At 44.2% G+C, this 22,450-nt stretch overlaps 2 protein-coding genes across 2 annotated transcripts in view; one reads left to right on the top strand and one right to left on the bottom strand.

The window, feature by feature from the left end:
• Med12l (mediator complex subunit 12-like) overlaps nt 1-22,450 on the top strand; it is a 196,917-nt gene that overhangs the window by 54,580 nt on the left and 119,887 nt on the right. The window lies entirely within an intron of this gene.
• Nucleotides 1,115-12,168, bottom strand: P2ry14 (purinergic receptor P2Y, G-protein coupled, 14). Its single transcript, XM_013029914.1, has 2 exons — nt 12,020-12,168; nt 1,115-2,419 (listed from the first exon to the last, which is right to left on the bottom strand). The coding sequence occupies exon 2, from the start codon at nt 2,406-2,408 to the stop codon at nt 1,392-1,394; it is 1,017 nt and encodes a 338-aa protein (XP_012885368.1). The 5' UTR covers nt 2,409-2,419; nt 12,020-12,168; the 3' UTR covers nt 1,115-1,391.

Here is a 22,450-nt window from a genome sequence, read left to right as displayed (position 1 = left end):
TTGTTGCTCTGGACCTTCAAGGACTAATATAGTTCATGTTATCCCATGCACATCACATGCCGTTTTCTGAAAGCCCTTGCTGTCACACCACGAAGGTAGACTGCTTTACAGTGCTGGCCAGAGGCATTCGATGTCGGTCAAGGAAAGTGGATGTTTGGCTTTAAAGCAGAGTTCCAGGAGACAGCCCAGACAGCCCAGGCACTGCCAGGGCTCCTCTGCTGCCTTCGCTTTCATTTCTGTCGGGGCACGGTGGGCAGTTTAACCCACTCTGTGGCAGTTGTGAAGGGTAAGCACGGGCAGGTTGTTCTTTTACAAGTGCATTTGATTAACAGGCATTACAAGGTTTGTTTGCCAAGGATGTCCGTCATGCTCTGGTTTTTGTTTTTTTGTATACAGTTAATTTAATAATATTCTAATACCAGAGTTTGTTTCCTTTAATAACTGTCTATGAGATATATTTAACACATATTTAATATCTTCCCAATGCTCTTAGAAAACAATCATGTCTTATTGCCAAGTATATTATTTATGTTTGCTTTTCTTTGAGATAAATCAGCAAAGAGTATGGGTCTCATAAGTGATTTTTTTTTTTTTTGGTCGGTCGTGGGGCTTGAACTCTGGGCTTGAGTGCTGTCCCTCAGCTCTTCAGCTCAAGGCCAGTGCTCTACTGCTTGAGCCACAGCACCACTTCCGGTTTTCTAATGGTTTATTGGAGATAAGAGGGTCATGGACTTTCCTTGCCTGGGCTGGCTTTGAACCGTGATCCTAAGATCTCAGCTCCTTGAGTAGCTAGGATTACAGGTGTGAGCCGCTGGCGCCCAGTAATAAGTAATAAGTAATTTTATTGGTACCTTCTTACCTTGTTTCCAGTCAGGGAAACTGTAACTTTTTCAATACAAACAACCCTTATCAGAGTCTGCCTACTTGTAAATTAGTCTTTAAGGACCTGTTTAAAAGGATCATATATCTTACTAGCTACCTGTCTTCAGAGAAAGAAGGCGCCTACATCATTAGTCTTTGATTTCTTCTTGTCTTTATTATTTACTATTTTGTTTTACTTTAACTAAACAGACTAGTTGTCATAAATTTAAATTTATTTTCATGGAATAGAATTGAATAATTGGATATATTTTTTACTAGTAAGAAAAATAAAGATCAGTGTTAGAAAAATCTGCTGGTGGTTTTTTTGATGGGATGTTACAAAAAGTCTGAGCACTTAAATTTGCACCTTGCAGTACTTAAATATATTACAGTACTAAGTATATTTGATACTGAAAATTAATATTGGATAATATCAGACGTGTTAATTATCACAGGCATATTTATTTCTTAACTCCATTACTGTGCAGTCAACACACACATTGACTTTATATGGGAGAGCGTAGGGGAGTTCACAGGGTGTCTGTACTTTCAAGAGTTGTAGTTCCTCTTTTGGTTTTGGAAGTGTCTTGGTCATTGTGGGCTTTTAGTGAGATGAGCAGCTTTTTATGTAAGATCTCTCTGAATGGCTGGCATAAGAAGAAGTAAATAATGGGGTCCAGACATATATTTGCAGCAGAGAGTAGCAGAGTGAACTCTTTCACGTACAGCAAGATCTCTTTTGACTGGCAGCTGTAATGAGCTTCTGTCTGGCTCTGTGTGTAGGGGATTCTGGCAATGTGATACGGTACAAAGCAGACAAAAAATACAAACACGATGCTGAATATGTTGCGGCTAGATTTCCTTTTGACTGAAGTAGAGTTTTTTCTGGACTTAAGATGAGACTTAAAGATTTTCCTTGTGATAGCAGCATAGAAAATGACAAGCAGGAGAAACACAGCCCAGAAGATGCCCACGAAGATGTAGTTTGAGGCTTTGTGCCACTTTCGTCCTAGTTCATTTTTGAGTTGCATGCAGTGTATTTTTGTGTCATTGCTCACACTCTGGTTGGTCAGAATGATGTTGGGAACAGCGAGGAGGAGCATGAGCATCCACACCACCACCGACAGCAGTTTGCTGGAGTTCACTGATTGGATGGAAGAGATCCAGAGGGGCTTCATAATTTTGTAATACCTGTCAAAGCTGATGAGCCCAAAGAACACAATGCTGACATACATGTTGACATAGAAAAGCACCGCGGAGACTCGACACACAAACACGTTTAGCTGCCGGGGGCCAAGGCCCGAGTCTCCCAGGATCTTGAAAGGGAAAGTCAGGCCCATCAGAAAGTCGGCAACAAGAATGTTCTTGAGATAGACGATGAAACTCTTGGAGCTGGGCACATAGAAGAACAGCCACCCTGACCCCCCATTGAGGATGGCCCCCACCACAAAGACCACGCAGTACAGCACAGGGATGATCTGCTGGGTGATGAGGGTGTTTCTGGGGCAGGTCTCCTCCGGAGGCCCGGTGGTGGTGGAGTTGGTCATCTTGTCAGGCCTGGAAAGAGAGGCATGCCTGTTAGTGACAAGGAGGACACTTCCCAGGCCAGGTCCCTGTCCTGGTGTCACACCATTTTCTAAGCAATAAAGGGAAGGGCAGTAAATACAACCAAATCCAACAAGTTATGCCCTCCTCCCTTCTTCAAGCCGCCTTTCCTCCTCTCTTTTCTACCTCCTCTCTTTCCTACTTTCGCTCCCTCCGCTGTCTTGTATTCCTTCGTTTCCCACTTGGGATGAAAAGGGAAGAACAGAGTAGACATAGGACAGTAAGGAAACAGTAGAGGAATACAGGGTAGTGTGACAATGTTTAAGAGAGTAGTATTTCCCTAAAACGATAACGTTTTCCTCTAAATGCCATAGTTACAGGAAGTAGTAATTTGAATAAATTGGCAATTGTAAAACATTAATCTATTTCATTCAGAAGTTCTTTAATGTATTAGTTTTTTTATCAAATTAATTTTACATGTATTCATAAGATGGATCTGAATAGTACCTACTTTTTAAGAGCTGTTGAGCTAGGCCTACTCTGCATATATTTTATACCTAGACAGTGTCTTACAGGCATGTGTATCCGCATGCTAACTAACTGCTGTTTTTATTAAGAGATTATGGGGACTTTTGGGAAAATCTGATTGCATTATTTTTATGACTAGAAAACAAAGACAAATGATTAATCATGTGAAAATGCTGAGAAATGCTTTCCACAGAATGTTCTAAAACTTCACACTGTCCCCTATGATGGCTCTTTCTCTGTGCGACTCTGGAGCATTTCAAGTATGGGTAGTGCTAAAAATATTAGAAGATACAGTTGATCTTGCTTGCTTAATATAAAAAAAAGAATGTAATATTGATTACATGCTGAAATGACAAGTTTTTTGGTTTTTTTTAGATATTTCATTGAGGCCAGACATGGTGATATACACCTGTAATCCTACCTGTTTTGGGAGGCAGAGATAGAAGGATCCTAAAGTAAGAGAGCTTATCTGAACAACACACCAAACAAACAAACAATAAGACTATAAAAGAGCTAAAGGCTTGTGGGCTGACTCCAGTAGTACAGCGCTTACTAGGCCCCGACGGGTACCGCCAAGAAAAGGACAGGAAGAGAATAGTTTATTAAACAAAATATGCAGTGTTAATTTCAGTAGATTTTACTTGTGAGAATATGGATTGTAGAAAGTTCAGAATCACATTTTGGGCAGCTCTTCAGTCTGAGTTGTCAGGACAGCCTTTACAGGCTTCGTGAATGTCAGAAGTACCAGTCCAGGGCAGAGAGAGCATGCAGCTGCTTGCTTCTCACTCAGTGCCTGTGCTCAGCCCAGGGCACGCCCTGATCGCATTGAGCAGCGGCCCTCCTCCGCCTCCCGCCCGTGCAGAGCTCTGATTGACCGCTCTGGCAGGCCAACTCCCTCCCCTGGAGTCCCCCTTCAGTGCCCCTTCCTTTAGAGGCCTCCCCTGCAGACCTCGTTTTGTTAGCATGATGGTCCTAGAGTGATGTTGAGAATATTTACTGTGCTCTCTGGAAACACCAGCCTTGAATTCCTGCACTTGGCCCAGACTCCTGGGAAGGGGCTGGTGGAGGTAGGGGACGCTCCCCTTGTCGGCTCTCTCTGCATTTCTCATGCCCAGGAAGCGAGGGTCGCATCCCTCAGAGCTTCCCCGCGTGAGTGCCTGCATTCAGCCTGTCCTGAGCACTTCCTCCCCGCCAACTTCCATCAGCCCGCCATGCTGGCTCCCCACACGGTCAATTCGCTTCTCTCTCAGTCTCGTATGGCCTTCGATCTTGCTTTAGATTGAATTACTTTTCTAATTCTCTTTTTATGTCTGACAGCATAACAAAATGCTAATGACACTCATCCTACAAAGAGAAAAAGATGGTTTTGACTTCGTTTGGGGGATTCCAGGCCATGATTGTCGGGCTTGAGGTAAGGTCAGCACTCAGAGCAGCAAGGTGATAGGACAGAACTGCTCACATCCAGGCCATAGGTGGGAGGGGTGTGTGTGGGCCCTGCAGTGTCTGCGGGAGGGCTTGCCCCAGTGACCTCCGACCTCCCGAGGCTGCCCCTCCCCGGAGTGCGGGGTGGGGGGGGGGAAGACGTCAGCGTGTGGACTTGGCACTCAGGCTGTTCTCTGTGATGGAGAGTGAGCGGCTCCCTTCTAGTGGGGTCCGAACCCAGGGTGAACTGTGTGCTCCGGGTCTCACTCCGGTCCTGGGCTGGGCACCGCCTCCTGCATTGTGGCAGCGCTCTCGGCCTTGTCACTCACTGAGCAGCGAGGTTACAAAATCAAACCCAGACATTATTTTGATGAGGAGATAAACAACGTAGTACGCAGTGAAAGAATGAATTCCCTAGAAATGATTTAGTGAGAGCCAGTTCCCTTTCTTTTAGAAATAATTATTTCTATATTTAGAAATAGTGTCATGAGACAGACAGCTCCTTTCCTTGTGAAATAGCAGTACCGTCAGTGTCTTGGGACTTAAACATGTTGAGCTGTGGTGTGCTTGCTCCAGTGTGAGGCCCGTGCGCACCCCTAAGGGTGTGGACCACGCCTCGGGGCCGCACCCCAGGCATTAGCTTCTCCATCCTCCTTTTGGGTTTGATTGGAGGGGATTTCTTGACCCAGTTCAGCTTGTAGAAGTTGGGTGGTGTGTGGGCAGTGCAGTGGTTTGCTTGGGTCTTTCCCCAAACTCTAGGTTGCTGTTTGGCAGAGTTGAGGTCACTCGGGTGAGTGTGTCTGTTTCAGGGACAGAATGGTTTGAGAACCTGCTGATGGGGAAGGCTGTCTTTTCTTCCTGGTGCTGCTGCTTTGTAAACCAAGGCAGGGAAAACTGCAAACTGCAAACTTTATTAGCTTCAGGGTGCTCTGTGTGCACAGAACTTGGTCAATACAGGCCCTTTCCAAAGCACTGGTCACCTCAGCAATACACTCATCTCAAGAAAAGTATGCTTAGGTCTGAGTTTATCTCTCATTTTCTGTGTATTTATGCAGAGTGACCTCTTTTATGTAGATCCTAACTGTAGGCATAATTCTTCTCTGAAGAAGAGATTATTTCTTTAGGGTATTTTGGTGAAAGCTCCTGATAAAATTCTTTAATTACCTTTAAGTTGTTGTTGCGTAAGTTAGGTCTCCTTTCAGTGAAGCAGTTTCATCTAGTGAGTGTTTCTCAACCTAAAAGTGTCTGAGGTTTTCGTTATTAAGTGTTCTGTTTTACAGAAGAAAATGAAGTTAGTTACATGAGTACCAGACTATTTTTGTTGGGGAATACATATCCCCCATTCCCTAGAGAACACAGGGTAGCGTGTCTTCTGTGCCAGAGTCTGGACATGCACCGCTCCGCAGCGTTTTTCTGAGTCTTGTCTTTGGAAGTCAGTCAGCTGTTATTCTTCCAGGGGATGCATCTATCTATCTATCTATCTATCTATCTATCTATCTATCTATCTATCTATCTATCTATCTATCATCTATCTATCTATCATCTATCTATCTATCTATCTATCTATCTATCTATCTATCTATCTATCTATCTATCTATCTATCTATCTATCTTCTGGATGTGGGTCTTAAAGTCCAGTGAGGTATTGGATAGACACCTTTAATTTCTCCAGTTTTCCCCTAGGACCCCCTAGAGATATTTCCTTTTCTAGTATCTAAAAGGATTTTAAATGGATGTATTTTTGGCTTAAAAATTATTTTTGTTACATAATTGTGCAAAGAGGTTTCAGTCCTACTGGTCAGGTTGTGCCTACAGCACCTAAGTGTCCCCTCCCATCATTCTCCCTGTTCTTTCCCAATCCTGTGCCGTCTCTGTGGCTTTGATTTGATTCACTTTCCTGTCCTCTGTCTGGTGGGTGTCCAAGGAAAAACATGGAACAGATCCACTGGTGATAGAAATGAAACCGAACAACAGTAAGCGTTAAGTGGCGAGGCTGTAGCTGCAGGAGGAATGAGGTGTGAGGCCATTGGTGTGAGGACAACCGGCAAGAGCCTGTGGTTCCTCACCTTTGGCTGGTGTTCTCTGGCTGCAGGTGTGAACTCACAGTCAGCCTAACATGACCCCTAACTGCCATCCATCCATCTATCTATCTATCTATCTATCTATCTATCTATCTATCTATCTATCTACACACACATATACATATCTATACACTATGTATACACACACACACACACACACACATATATATATACATTAGCATAACTTACAGTGGGATGAATGTCGAATATCAGAGTCACACACCTTGAGCTGTGCTAATTAGTTCTCATTTGGAAGTATTTGCATGTTTTTCTAGACTTAAGTTGTAGACCATTAAGAAGTATTTGCATGTTTTTCTAGACCAGTAAGAACTTCTTCCGCTGAAGTGTAAACTCCACCTTTCTTGACTGCCTTCTGTCCAAGACTTGAGAGTGAGTGTACCTGTGATGACCTTTCACCTGTTTCTGGTTCTACTTCCTTGTGGGTGGTGTTTAGGAGCTGTCTGGCCTCTGTCCAGTAGGTGTCAGTATTACTCCATCTCGCTGTCTCTGGACCAAATTGATAACCATGGGAACTGCTCCTTAACTGTGGGTGTGCTTCCTATTGATCTGATTCAAGAAGAGAATTTGACTGCCTATTTTGGTGCCAGGCTGTAAGTGAAGGGTACTTCATCAGCATTTAAAACCTGTGTGCTGGAGTTCGGGGACACCAAGGGGCTCTGTGTGCTACTTGGTTGGAACAGTGTTCAGGCAGTGAGTGCAGTGACTTGAAGCAGGCATGCTGGATGCAGGTGGCTTTGGTTAGAAGTAAATGGCTTACTTTCATAATGGGTTTGATATTGTGATCAGTGCCAGATGCTCCTATGTATCATTTTTTACCTGTGTAATTAAGAAGGGTTGTTCCACTTCTGGAAGCATCAAGTGCTTGGTGCCTGGCAGTGTGTAACTCAGTGGAAATACCGGGTTTGGAGTGACTGGGCTGCTGCCTCCGGAACGCTGTCTCGCAGGCCTTCTCCTGGGTAGGCTTACTTACCCTGAAAGTCTGCACCCAGGGTGTCGGAGACCCTTGCACAGAGCTCTCAGTAAACCCCTGCCTTCAGGGTTTGGGGAACAGATGCCTTTCTCTTTCTGGAACCAGGGTAACAAGGCTGCTCTGAATCCCTGAATCTCTCCCAGCCTGTACTTCTGCAGCAGTGCTTTGGAATATCGGGCTGGGCAGGGGCACGGGTCCTGACCTCTTCTGCCCTCGCTGAGCTGCTGTTCATACCTCTCAGTTAGGCAGGAAGCCCTGGGATCTCCCTGGTGTGGTGCCTAGGCCATGAGTGGGTACTACTGCTTGGCTGTACTGATTGGGTATTTCCATTTATGAGAAAACGACAGCTAAGCCGCTGCCGCCGTCTGCCTGCTTGTCTAAGATTCAGGCTGTAAAGCTGAGGGAAAAGAATATAAATATCTAGAACTTTCAGTGAAAGTAGAAATAATGCACAAAAGTGATTCCCAAATACTTTCTCAACCAGCTTTTGTATGTGGTTCCCCAGTTGCCTTCTCATACTGGCCAGGACCAGTATCTTATGTGTGTGTGTGTATGTGTGTGTGCACATGTGTGCATGTGTGCATGTGTGTGTGCGTGCACCCGCATGTGCAGCAGAGTCAAGAGTGTTGGGGGTGTAGCCTGCACCTACTTCCTCCTTATTGTGTTCCTTAAATTATGTTGCTTTTCTTGTGTATTTTTAGTACCTCTGTCTAGAGGCAACTTCTCTTCAAGATACAAACCTGTTCTAAGTCCATAATCTTACCCCAAACAGGGTAAAAAATAAAAACCTATAAATCAGAAGTAGCAGCACCTCCACAGCTGTGACCCGACCCCCACGCACATAGCCAGGCACACACACACAAGAGAGACCCCTGGCAGGCGGAGGAGCAGTGAGCCTCCCAGGACCATGGGACTCTTTTTGTTCCTACACAACCCTTCCTACTAAAAGAAACTAGGTCTTCTAGCAGAAATGACTGATTTCAAATCAGGCGTGAATAAAGGTGATGTCTTGTGGTCAGATCAGTGGGGAAGTTACAAAATGAAGCTGACTCTGGCTCTTTAACACGGGGGTAGTTTGGGCATCAACAAGAATGCCTAATTGATGAACATAATACAAGTCCAGAGCCAAGGCATAGTATTACTGTGCCTACAAATTAAAAGGAGGCTGAAGACGGGAAAGCTGGTTTTTTTTTTGTGTGCTTTTGTGTTTTGGTGGAATACCAGCTAGTACAGACAGAAGGAACAGTAGAATTAGGAAGTCCTCATTGTGCAATGTCAGTGTAATAACTGATACAGGCAGCGATAATTGTGTGCTTGTCCAAACCTTCAGGTGAACAGTTGTAGTCTGAAAGCAGACCCTCCATGTCCTTTAGAGCCTTTTCAGAGGGGTCTCTGGTGGCCCCTGAGTGACCACACTTGTCAGTAATGGGATCACCTGGCACTGGGTGGCCCCTGCCAGGATGCAGACACACACAGCCACCTATGCAAGCCGCAGACAAATTCAGCATGAGGAGTAGCCCGCAAAACCGCCAGGCTGGTTTTTTTTCAATATCTAGACTCTTGAAAAAAAAAAATAGTGTGCCATGAAAAACCACACATGGTGAATAGGAAGGTAAAGTCCCTTATCAAAAGAGGCAGATTAACTGTGACTGAATTAACAGGAACCTAGGAGTAGTAATAGTATGGTCAGGGAAGAGTTTGAATTACCTGCATCATAGTCCAAAATGATTCAATGAAAGGGAGTACAGTGTGTGTGTGTACACACATGTGTGTGCATGCATGCACACATGTACTCATGGGCTACTGTATATTGCGCTTATGCATCCATATTTGAGCACATAAATGTACGGTATTATTGGTGTCCATGTATGCACATGTACATGTTTGGCACTGTAAGTGTGTCAGGAAGATTTCTGAATTCATTGTCTGACACATCACATTAGTTTGCCCTGAATGTGGCGCTTCCAGGCCCCAGCAGCCATAGAGGTGAAGGAGCTGGTTGTTTTACAAGAAAGTGTTTGCACACCCCAGCTGAGCTAGACTACTGCCCCACCCCCCGCTACCTGAAAGCTGTCCCAAGTCTTGTCTTCCCTTTCATAGCCCTCACATTCTACAGAAACAGCCACCCGTCGCCAGAAACTACTGTGGCAGACACGGACAGTGCTGATTGCTTTGGAATCGTTTTTCTTCTTAATGAACCATATGACATTTGCAGGCCTGACTCAGAGTGAGACCCTCCCATCCCCACCCCTTCTGCTTTCCACCCCCCCTTCTGCTTTCCGAGCCCCCCCCGCCCCTTCTGCTTTCCACCCCCCCCTTCTGTTTTCCGAGCCCCCCCCGCCCCTTCTGCTTTCCACCCCTGTTCTTCTGGCCCCAGACACACTCCTATAGCTACTCCTGCCTTCTCCTGTTTTGTTATTTTTTTCCTCCCTTTTACAACAAATGTTATCAATCCATATGCATTTGTATTCCTTTATAAAAAGTGCCTTGCCATATGAAATCTTTTTTGGCAGTACTAATTTTTGAACTTGGGACCTTTCACTCTGCAAAGCAGGTATTCTATTTCTGAGCCGAACCTCCAGTCCATCTATGGACCACAACTCGTTGTATCTAGAGCGTATCACACTAGAAGACAAATTGGAAATGCTTGGTAACAATGAACACTTATTCACCCTATAGCTGAGCATTCTAACTTTTAGGTATATGACTTGGGAAATTCTTGCTGTGAATACCAGGAGGTCCACAGAGGTGCAGGACTATTAGCCCTTGGCTGGTTGTTTACATAATTATGGCAATAGTAAGAAATACAACATAAGTAAAGGGAACTAAGTATTCCAGTTTGCTTGGCTGTGACTTTTGTTACATATTTGTGTTGGATTACAGTTCAAGCAGTTCCCTGTGGGTTTTGTTGTGATTTGTAAGTTTAGCTGCGGTGGGAGGGAGTTCAGCTTTCCATATAGCTGCTGTGTGCCAGGCACTGTTGTGTCTCACTTTTTTAACATAAGGGTTAGGACCAGATGAGGGTGAAAGAGGTAAAAGCTCAAGAAAAAAAATTATAGCTCAAGGTTACAACAAATTCTGTTTTAGCTGTTTATCTTCAAAACAGGCCTCCTTTCCCCATAATGCTGGATTGCCTCTGTAAACGTCTGCGTCCCAATAAGACTGCTCTTGCCATTGTTGTGTAAACATGCAGCCAAGGGCTACGGTCCGGTGCAGCCCCGGAGCTCTGTGTGTGTGTGTAAATGTTTTATTGGACACAGTCATCCTAAGTCAGAAGTGAGGTTGGAAAGGAGGAAGGACTGGACTTGAAGTCTGAGAAGCGTCCTGTGAAGTGAAATGCCTGTGCCAGGACTTCAGAAATGGAGGCTGAACCCAGGATTGTTCATTAAAACTACCTCAGAAAAAATTATACAAAACATCATCAGTGGCTTTTTCCACATCCCCTAGCTTCTGGGTTTACCTTTGAGATTGTATCTTTGAACTTTTCTGCCCATGGTGTTAGCCAAAAGGCAAAAAGAGCTTGGCCATCTATTTTCTTAGATCAGGTGATAAAACTGCTGAGAATATCAGTGCTCCCAAATGTCTGTTTCATTTTTTTCCTTTCTTCTTTTTTTTTTTTTTTTGCCAGCTACTTGGGCTTGAGCCTAGGCCTTGTGCTCCTGCTTCTTGCTCCACCACTGGAGCCATGCTTCCAGTCCTGGAGAGTTTTCTGCCTGGGCTGGTTCCACACTATGGTCCTCCAGATATGAGCTTCCAGTGAGCCACCGGTGCCCAGCCTCCAAGTGGCAATTTCTATGATATGTTATTGGGTAAAATCACACAAATACAAAAAAAAAATCTTGTCTGCATCGGTATCAGAGGGAACACACAACAACAACAACAACAACCCTGGTAAAATAGGTCCTTTTTTGTTTATTTCCAGACCATAATTTTCCTCTGAGTTTTCTTTCCCAGGCAACCTTGAGAGCATGTGCTGAGTCTTACGGCCCTGAAGAGCAGGGTGGTGTGTGGCCTGAGCCAGGACAGACCGAGAGAGAGGAGCCACTAGTGTAGTCTCTCCGGCTACAGATGGTAAAGATCCACAGCACACGTCTGTGAGGAGGTTACAGTTTCTCCACTTAGAGTCACGTTTTGAGAAGCTTCTCAATTATATTCTAACAAAATATTACACGGTGGTTTTCTTCCCATGCCGGGTGGCTGCCGTTGGCACACTGTTTTCTGTATCTCTGCCCTCCCTTGGTTGCAGTGCTACAACTTTTCAGAAAATAGTAATTTTTTCAAGGAGTGAGGATTATGAAATAGATTCGAAGCAGGGTTAACATTTTCAAATTACTAGTCAAGATTTTATGGAATTTAATGTGCAGTTTATAGAAAAGTGAGCAGTAGAATGAAATTTGTTATATTATTTCTCCTTAAAATATCTACAAATTAAAACAAATACAAAAAACACTTAGTATTTGCCAAATCTAAAGGGAAGAAATCACCAGTTAAGAATCAAGGAGACAAAAACTGAAACCTCTCAGTGAATACACAGCAGCTACCAGACCTATTTGATCCCTGTTTCTTTCCTTTGAAGATAAATTGTGACTTACTGTTCAGTCGGCACCGTAGCCTGGGCAGTCAGTGTTTCAGAGAAGATGTCAGGCGCTTCTTTGCATGGATTGTTTTGCATTTGGTTTCAGTTTTTGTGGGGTTGTTCTCTGTTTGCTCCTAAAACTTCTCTGCTTTTTGTTTTCTTCCTGCAGCATTTTAGCGATTTGTCCGCCTGTGCGCTGGGGTGACGTCATAACTCAGCTGTGACTGTGCACTTCACCGTTTCTCATAGCTGACGCTAACTTTCTATCTACATACAAGTAACACTGTCCTTTAGTAGGGTTATATATTTCTTAAAAAAAGGCAATCTCCTAATTTTAATGTGTAAGCCAGCCCCACAGAAAAAAACCATGCTTCATTAAACTGAAAATATTTATAGAGAAAACTAGCTTATTCTTTGAACTTGGAAAAGTTCAGTATCACATGTAAATCTGTCATTCCATCTGACAAAAAGAATTTAGAAGGATGAATACACAAAAACCATATTCTTTTTAATGTACTGGGCATTGGATGGAATTTTCCTACTCACCAGTTTTTCCAGTCTCTTACAGTCGCTGTAGGTAAGATGTGATCTGCAAGTGAGTGTAGCTTCTGGCTGATATGGAGGTAGATGGAGTTTGTTTTCTCTCTGGACTGCTTATGTTGACCAGAGGGAGATGCTGCATTAGTTCTCAGATCCAAGCATTGGAAGTGCTGTCTGAAAGGTTGATTTCTTGCCAAATGAGTGAGCATCAAGTACTGCAGATGTCCAGGACTCTGGAGACGAGCTCCAATAAGTGTTTGTATAAGTTGGATATGATTTGTATTTGCTTAGGATCACAGATGTTCCAGACTTGACTGCCAGTCAGTAAATAGTGTGAAGCTGGGTGTGCTGGGGGAGGGAGCCCAGCCCAGCCAGAGGGACGGTCGGTCTTTCCCATGCCTGGCTGTGACCTTTCCCTGTGAAGCTGTAGTAATAATAGCTTCTGTTTTCTAGTTGAGAGGATGATCAAGTTGCAATTCACATGGCTTCTACTGACTTCTCGTAACTTGCTAGAAAATTGAAAACTATTTGGGAGTACAACAAACAGACCTGTATTTTTCCACCTTGAGCATGAGGGGCGGGAGCGGGAAGGCTGTGTATCCAGCATATCCCTGAAAGTTGATTCCTGTAGACAAATGACTACAACTAGAGCTGGAGCTAGAGGTCCAGAGGACCCAGCCCTCCTCTGAGCTGCGTTGCTTGCAGCTACTTTGTGGGGTGTGTGACGTAATCTCAGCCCTAATTGGGGCGCCAGGGCTTCTCATCTGTATCACTTGCACTGAAATCTGATCTTAGAAAACCCCATTTCCACCTTGGTTTTTGAGTATTTTCTTCTTCTTTTTTTTTAATATCCTATTTTGTTATTGCCACGGTGATGTACAGAGGGGCTATAGTTATATATGTAAGGTAATAAGTACATCTCTTGTCAAACTTGTATTTCTTAAACTCTTGTCTTAGTTCATGTTCCTTTCCTATGCCTTGGAGAAGAAGCCTGCGGCCAGTAGTCATGCTCTTCCGGAAAGTAGTCCTTTGAGCGCTTGCTCCGTAGCCTGAGGTCCTCTTGATTAGCAGCTGGCCAGGTCCTTGTTTCCTGATCGCTTCCCTACTCTCCCCTGGAACTGCTCACACAGGTCCTCTCTGCCATTGCTCCATCTAATGCATGCCTTTTATGGTTAAGACAGCCCTTTTAATTGTGATAATATACAACGTGAAACTTCATATCTTGGCCATTTTTAAGTATATAACTTATTATTGCAGAGAAATTAATTACATTCACGTTTTTGTGCAACAGGCACCACCATCTAATCTTCAGGAATCTCTTTGTCTTGTAAAACTGGAAGTCGGGAGCCGTTAAATGATGCCTTCCCCCAGTCCATGGAAACTGCCACACTCTTCTCTTTCTCCGTAGATGTATTGAATCCCATAGGTTAGGGGAAATTACTAATGTTTGTCCTTTTGTGACCAGTATATGTCACTCAGCATCTGCCACTTAGGCTTTTTCAGGCATTACCCATACGGTCTGGGTTTTGTGTTCCCATCCAGGTCACTTGGGGTTGTTTCCGCCTTTGCCTGGTTGGATCCGCTTCTGATTCTCTCTGATACGTAGCCCAGACACTTCTTTCACGTACTGGAAGTCAGCCTAGGTCAAAACATACTACATAGAGCACTTTAGAAAGAAATAATTATTATTCTCAAAACATCTGAATAATACGTAGTCATCTTAAAATTTAAATGTTTAGGGCTGGGAAGGTGGCTCAGTGGTAGAGTGCTTGCCTTGCATGCCAGAGGCCCTGGGTTCCATTCCTCAGCACCACATAAGCAAAAAGAAAAAAAACTGGAAGTGGCACTGTGGCTCAAGTGGTAGAGCGCTAGCCTTGAACTGAAGAGCTGAGGGACAGTGCCCAGGCCCAGAGTTCAGGCCCCACGACCAGACTCCATAAAAAATATTTTATGGCTTTTAATACATTTTGGAGAGTTGACTTTATGCTAATATTTCTCTCACCCTTGTGTGAGCTAACTTTAGGCGCAGATTAAAATGAGCCCTTTCCCCTCCCTCCCCTTGCTGAGACCCATCCTCCTCCTATTTGCCAACAATTATTATTCACCCTCCTCCCCATTCAGTCTTGGAACCAAGTGATATTTATGAGTACTCAGGCACTGCCAGGCCTGGGTCAGCTGAGCTCTCCACTGCTGTCTTTGAATTGTCTGTTTCCTCTCAGTTGCTGGTGAGCTATTTAAGGCAGGCACAGAAGCTTGATCAGTTTTGTATTTACAGCACCCACCATTTTTCTTCTCAGCATTAAAACAATGCAACACTACGTGTTGTTTTTCATTTTCTCTTCCATCTTCTTGCTTTACTTGTACCCCTTCCTTCCTTCCTTCCTTCCTTCCTTCCTTCCTTCCTTCCTTCCTTCCATTCTTTTTTTGTCGGTCGTGGGGCCTGAACTCTGGGCCTGGGCGCTGTCCCTCAGCTCTTCAGCTCAAGGCGAGCACTCTACCACTTGAGCTACAGCGCCAATTCTGGTTTTCTGGTGGTTTATTGGAGATAGAAGTCTCACAGACTTTCCTGCCTGGGCTGGCTTTGAACCGCAATCCTCAGATCTCAACCTCCTGAGTAGCTAGGATTACAGGTGTGAGCCACCAGCGCCCCGCTACTTGTACATTTTCTAAGGGAATGCTTCAAACATTCATAAGGTTCAGAGAAAATGTTGATGTGTTTACCTTTGGTTTTGAAGGCACATGGTTTGACGTACAGGAGTTAATTGACCTTTGTAAGTGTTTCCTTTGATTATACAGTAGTAGTTTGCTCATCTGTAATTCACTAACTGCTAGAATTTGTCCAGTTGATGGTGTCTTGGGCACCACTGAGCTGAATGTCCCCAGAGGCCCTCATCTCCTGGCTCCACCCCACAGCATCCTGAGCCGAGTGCTGTGGTGGTGTGGCTCAAGTCCTGATCCGTTTGTAAACACGGCATATGCTCACACCTCCGGCGCTCCTCAGGCTTTTCTTCTTGCCTGGAGCTGAAGTGGACTGATCCCCTGGACAAAGTCACAGACACTGACCAGTATTATAAAAGCTGGAATTTATTGGACTGACGGGCCAGGGCTGACCAGGAGTGGGCAGCCTCGAACTCAAATAGCTCAGGGTTTTTAAAGGCAAAAAATGCATTCTTTTAGAGCAGATGCAAGCAAGCTGGTGTGCAGAAGCAGAACTCAGCAGTCATTTTGCAAGCATGTAAATCACAAACATTCCTGAAACAATTAAAACCACAAATACGCCTGTAACAAGTTCTTTCTTTTTCTTTTTTTTGTCGTTTGTGGGCCTGAACTCTGGGCCTGGGCACTGTCCCTCAGCTCTTCAGCTCAATGTTAGCCCTCTACCACTTGAGCCACAGCACCACTTGCGGCTTTTTCTGCTTATGTGGTGCTGAAGAATCGAACCCAGGGCCTCATGCATGCAAGGCAAACGCTCTACCACTGAGCCACCTTCCCAGCCCAGAAATTGACCCAAAGCAATGGGCAGTTCCTGGTTTCAGGGCCAGATGTTTTGCTTTTTCAAAACTAGTCATTACGGTAGAAGGGGCAGCGGGGGGGGGGCGGGGGGGAGAAATGGGCCGGTTGGAGTAGAAGGGGCAGCCGGGGGGGTGGGGGGGAATGGGCCGGTTGGAGTAGAAGGGGCAGCTGGGGGGTGAATAGGCCTGGTCTTTTCCTCAGAACGAGTTGTTCCAGTTCAATCCTGCCTTGCAAGTTTGGCCCTCTTCTTAAAAGTCAATAATTTTGTTCTGTTTCTAATTTTACATTTTACGTTCTTTCTGGGGCTTCATCATAGCAAGTCCTCTGTCCTCACCTACTGAACTCCTTAAAAGCAACCAGTCTTGGCACTTTCTCCTAACCTTCCAACTAAGCAGAATTAGGAAGGAGTATTTCTTCCTGTAGTGCCTGGTTTGCTGCTGAACAGCTACCATAGACCTCCTACTATCTCTCCTGGTGGTCTGTGTTTGTGATTGAAAGTGTCCAGTCACATCCATCCCAGGGGGACACACGGGGGCAGGCAGGTGCTGGAGAAAGAGGATTGCAAGGTTCATTAGAGGAGCAGGGTCTGGGGGAGGAAGTGAGGAGCACATGGACCCTCCACTGTCTAGGTAGCAGCAGGGTCTGGGGGAGGAAGTGAGGAAGATGGGCGCTCAGGTGGGTCTGGGCAGAGGGAGGGAGGGGCAGCTCTCTGTGGGAGACTCCTGGGCAGGGAGGGGCTCAGGTCTGGGTGGAGCTGAGGACCAAAGGTGGGCATAGTGTTTACAGTGGTCAGTTAATTTCTTGGTAAAATCAGAGGACATGTATGTAGGTCTTGCCAGACATCATGTGAGACATTCAATCTGTGATCATTGGCATATTTGTGAATAATTCAGAAGTACTTGAATGCAGGACTGAAACTTGATCTTGACTCTATTTCTTTTTTTAAGGTCAATTCTGGGCATTTTGTGGTTATGATTAAATGCAAAGTCTAACTTGTGTATATTTGTCTCTGTTAGAATCAGAAATAAGTGTCTTAATTTAAACAAAAAACTTGACATACAGTATTCATTAGATGTCATGTTTTTAAGTTTTTATTAGCAACATAAGAAGTTGGCTTTAGTCAACACTAGTCATCAAACACAATACAAAATAATTAACAATAAAAGAATAATTACAGCCGTGTATTGGGGGCTCACGCCTGTAATCCTAGCTACTTGGGAGGCTGAGATCTGAGGATCATGGTTCAAAGCTAGTCTGGGCAGGAAATTACATGAGACTCTTATCTCCGATAAACCACTCAGCTGGAAGTGGTGCTGTGGCTTAAGTGGTAGTGTGCTCGCTTTGAGCTGAAGAGCTGAGGGACAGCGCCCAGACCCGAGGTTCAAGCCTCACCACCAATTAAAAAAAAAGAGTAAATACAATTGTCAGTCCCATCCTCTAAGAATCTTATTATCAAAAAGGAAGAAAAAAAGGGCAAAGTTCAAGTCGCCAATATTTGTTTTCTTTTATCTGTGGTGTTTTCATTGTGTTCAGATGTTCTTTCTTCCCCAGCATGTTCATTTCTTTTTGTGGATTTGTGACATCAAGGAACTGTGGAGACCTGGGTCTATCACTGTCCTCAGCATTCAGCACTCAGTGACGGAGTGCTTGGCTAGCATGCAGAGGCCCAGAGTTAGACCCCCAGAAACCCATTTTCTTCCCCACCCAAAATAAAACATGGGTGGGCTTTCACCTGGCTCGTATTTTCTCAGACCGTCCACATGTCTTATGACTGCCACCACAAGCAGACCTGACATGCTCACAGACACGCATGCGGCTCCCTTCTGCAGAAGTTTCCAGGCAGTGAAAAACTGGTTATATAAAAACATCCCTTGTGTATTCTTACTACAAATAGAGGAAGCATACCACAAACAATTCTAAAATATGTCTGTTATTGTTTCCATTTGTTTCCCAAATACATTGTAATGAGCTTCTGATAAATGTTTATTCCTTGCATTCCTTTGTCATCATCGTTGTTGTTGTTGTCTTACTCCAAAGCCCCAAAATTCATGATTGTTTTGGAGGGGCAGGTGAGGGATGTAGCCCAGGCAAACACTCTGTTCTTGAACTACTTCCAACCTCATGTGTGATTGTTAATGTTGTATTTTAGTTATCCAGAAGGGGATCTTGTCTTTACTTTACTACATGTGTTTACAATGTATCACATTGAGTCTCATGTCCTTTATTGCTTTTTCCCTCCTCGCAAATAGCTAAAGGCTTCATTCTCTTTTCATAGTTGCAGTTAATGTATTTGACCATTTTCATCCTCTTTCAAAATGAATTTCAAAATTACTCACCTCTATTTTTTCATTCCCTTTCCCTGTCTCTTCCTAAGCAATTCCTTAGTTAGATTTTATATGTATAGTTAAATAAATGACCATATCTTGGTATGTTCATGTCCATGAAAAGTTACATATTTTAAGTCTAGCTTTGACATGTAAGTGAAAATATATAATATTTTGGGGTTTTTTTTTGAGTTTGGCTTGTCTCACTCTCAAATTCTTTTTTTGGTCATGGGGCTTGAACTCTGGGCCTGAGCGCTGTCCCTCAGCTCTTCAGCTCAAAGTGAGCACTCTACCACTTGAGCCAATTTATGGTTTTCTGAGTGATTTATTGGAGATAAGAGTCAGTCTCATGGACTTTTCCTGCCTGGGCTGGCTCTGAACTGCTATCCTCAGATCTCAGCCTTCTGAGTAGCTAGGATGACAGGCGTGAGCTACCAGCACCTGGCTTCATATTCATTTTTAAAGTCAGCTTGAAAACGAGTTCATTGTTACTTGCCCTACCCCAGCCTTCTTCATTGGTCATTGAGCAAGCTCAGAGATGCCACACCCTTCCTTGTGCTGCTTCCTTCTTTGGAGACTTGTCAGATGAACCTGGTATCGGTAGAACTTAATATTTTTCATAGCTTTTCAGTAGTCCCTGCTGATGGACTCATAGATGAATAGACATAAGTCATTTTAGTGAATCAATTTAGTGAATTAATGTAACCATGCAGCATGTGTTAATAGGTTACATAATTTCAAAGAAATGTGAAGGAAGGCCCTTCTGACAGGTGATTCACAATGGTGGTGCTGTGCTTGCTGGTGGTCTTATCACCCCGGATCCAGTGGGCCTTGAGAAATACCGGGGTGAGAAGTTAGAGAGAATACAGCAGAAGGCCCACAAGCCCTACCTGAACTCCGTGTGACTGTGCCAAGTGCAGACATACTGAAAGTAAATGTGGGAGTTGTACCTTAGTACAATCTTAAACGTCATACTGAGAAAGCATGAACTTTGTACCTACAGTTATGGTACTAAGAAAGATTTGTAATGATTTTGCTTGGGAGGAGAAAAAAGATACAAGAATTTAGATTATACATTCCTTCCAGACATAAATGTGTACAGAAATGGTCACTTTGAGTGGCTGTGTTCTTTCGTGTGCATTAAGCAAGCAAAGTCAAAGGCAACAAAAGCATTTCCTATGGTCTCAGGAAGTATGCATTGGCGGTCTGTGCTGAATGGCTGCAGATGCAGCAGGCAGCCCGACAGCTTGTGTGAGTGGGGAGAAGCAGCGTGGCAGTCCAGGTGCTAACCGATGTGGTGACCACATTGGTCAGCTCCTCTGTCGTGCCCCAAACTGCGGGTGCAGACATGTTTCCCCGTGTGTCATGAATGTGACCATGGCTTGTGCTCATGTCTCCATGCTGTTACGCTTCCATTCCTGGTTTTGACAGTAAATTGCATGGTTATTCTATCAGGAAATAAAATGGTAAACAGTTGATTGGTTTCGTTACTGTTCACTTAATACCATTTATTATTGGCTGTGGATATTAAATAGTGTAATACATAGAAACTCAGGGTCAACAAGAATGTTGTGGTAAGAAGATGCGATGTCTAGAGAAAGTTGTGCTGGCAAGAAACCCCACAGCGAAGGATCTCTTGAAAAATTCTGTGATGTTGAAATGATAAAGGATACCGTGTTGGAAAGCATTGGAAGGTGTTCACTCTGTGTTACTTTAAACAAGCAAGAAGACATGCAGTATTCAAAGGTGCAGAACATGGTGCACGTATTTTGAATACCATGTACCTACTATTCATAGCTGACACATTTCTGTCTATGGACAGTATTTTGATTTAGGCCAGCACTTATCTATAAGCTGAAGCAGTGGGTGAGATTGTTTTAGACTTTTAAAATGATAATAGGGGGCCTGGGAAGGGGGCTCAATGGTAGAGCACTTGCCTCGCATGCATGAGGACCTGGGTTCGATTCCTCAGCACCACATAAGCAAAAAGAAAAAAGCTGGAAGTGGCACTGTGGCTCAAGGGGTAGAGCGCTAGCCTTGAGCTGAAGGACAGCGCCCGGGCCCAGAGTTCAGGCCCCATGACCAGACCCCCCAAAAAATAAAAAAGTAAAATGATAATAGGGTAGAGGATTGTGCAATATTCTAAATTCCTCCTAGTGGTAAGTGCTGTGTGTGTTTGCTTGTGTGAATATGTGTGTGGGATTGTGTGTGTCACGTGTGTGTGCACGCACGGGCATCTGGAGCCGTGCTGGAAAGTCTGATGTACCACGCGATGCAGAGAGCAGACTTGGAGAGCTGATGACTCTCTGTGGACTGCTGCTCCTCACGGTTAAAAGCATGTACAGGCTCCTGTCTGAGAGAATTACTTTGAGAAATGCCCACAATCCAATGCTGAGATGCCCTCTTGTGTAAGTCAGGTAAAAATTGGCCAGTTTAGAACATTTGCCTGTGAAGCTGTTTGAAATAATGGAATTTCCAGTTTCCTTATTTGAGTTTCCAAATGAGGAATAAAAAAGATGTGTGGTCTTTTTTTTTTTTTTCCAGGGCTGAGGACCGAACCCAGGGCCTTGTGCGTGCTGGGCGGGCGCCCTTCCGCTGGGCTAAACCCCCAGCCCCAGATGTGTGGTCTTAAGAGCCACATTGTACCATTTTTATTATTTTGGATGAGTTCTTATTCATCATAGGTTTTGTTGTTGTTGGTGGTGGTCGTGGGGCTTGAACTCTGGGCCTGGGCACTGTCCCTGAGCTCTTCAGCTCAAGCGAGCGCTCTACCATTTGAGCCACAGCACTACTTCTGGATTTTTCTGTATATGTGGTGCTGAGGAATTGAACCCAGGGCCTCATGCATGCGAGGCAAGCACTCTACCATGAGCCACCTTCCCAGTGTTTTTAATTTAAAAAAAAGTAAGAGCATTCAAAATGAAAGCTCCATTTGAATCCTATGAATTTCTTGATAATTTATTCCTTCTTCAGTTCTAATGATGATTTGTTGTATATTTCCTAGACTTTGTTTTAAAATTTTTATGTTAATTTGGAAAGAGCAGTCCGTATTTACGTTTCCTTGTGGGCCTTGGCTAAGAAGTTTTGTTTCTTTTACAGCTATATAATAAATTCTTGTGTTACTCTTTCCAGACATTTCCATTTGCACTGCTGGAGTCTGCTCCAGGACATTCGTGTGTGTGTGTGTGTGTGTGTGTGGTGATTGCAGCTGGCTACAGGAAAGGCTGCTAGCAGAGTGCCGAGTCCCAGTCCTGTCCTCTGATGCGCCTGTTGTATGACTTGACCATTAGATGGCGATGGCAAGCTGGGGGATAGGCTGGCTTCCTCGCCAGACACTGAGACCTTGAATGTGTTTGATCTTAGGAGGAAGTAGCTTACGGATATTAAAAGGTTGTTTTATATCATGCCAAATGCTACTTTTAGCTGTAGGCTCCTCATAAATATTTATTTGTTAGTTCCTTCCTGAGAATTAAATTATGAATTGGTGGGCTGGGAAGGTGGCTCAGTGGTAGAGCGCTTGCCTTGCATGTTTGAGGCCCTGGGTTCGATTCCTCAGCACATAAGCAGAAAAAGCCGCAAGTGGTGCTGTGGCTCAAGTGGTAGAGTGCTCGCCTGGAGCTGAAGAGCTGAGGGACAGCGCCCAGGCCCAGAGTTCAGGCCCCACTACCGACAAAAAAAACAAACACCAAAAAAAAAAGAAAAAATCATGAATTGATTTAATAAGACAGCAAATTGAAAGATTGTTTACAAGGTGAGTTTCTTTGAATATCAGTTTTATGAATATTAAAATTTCTAAGATTTTGTATGCTTTTCTGTTTGCATACAGGAAAGAATAAATATGGTATTTATTCAATATTAGCCACTCCTTAGGCATTTGTAATCTGAAATCTGGAACCTGAAATGCTCAAAACTCTGACACGACACCTGAAGTGGGAATTGAATGTGCACCATCGGGTGCTGCTCAGTCACCACCAGACACACTGGAGTTGTAGAGGAGGGTCTCTTCTCTGTGTACACAGGCACTTGTTCCTTAGATAGAGATAGTCCAGCATTTCCCCAAAGCTGGAAT

Source organism: Dipodomys ordii, unplaced genomic scaffold (assembly GCF_000151885.1).
Source record: "Dipodomys ordii isolate 6190 unplaced genomic scaffold, Dord_2.0 Scaffold124, whole genome shotgun sequence".
Taxonomy (NCBI): Eukaryota; Metazoa; Chordata; class Mammalia; order Rodentia; family Heteromyidae; genus Dipodomys; species Dipodomys ordii.
The sequence above is the reverse complement of the archived record's forward strand: the minus strand, read 5'-3'. Positions and strand labels throughout refer to the sequence as shown.

What these genes read in the sequence shown, in the direction of transcription:
- P2ry14 (XM_013029914.1), bottom strand. Translation starts at nt 2,408, where the DNA reads ATGACCAACTCCACCACCACCGGGCCTCCGGAGGAGACCTGCCCCAGA.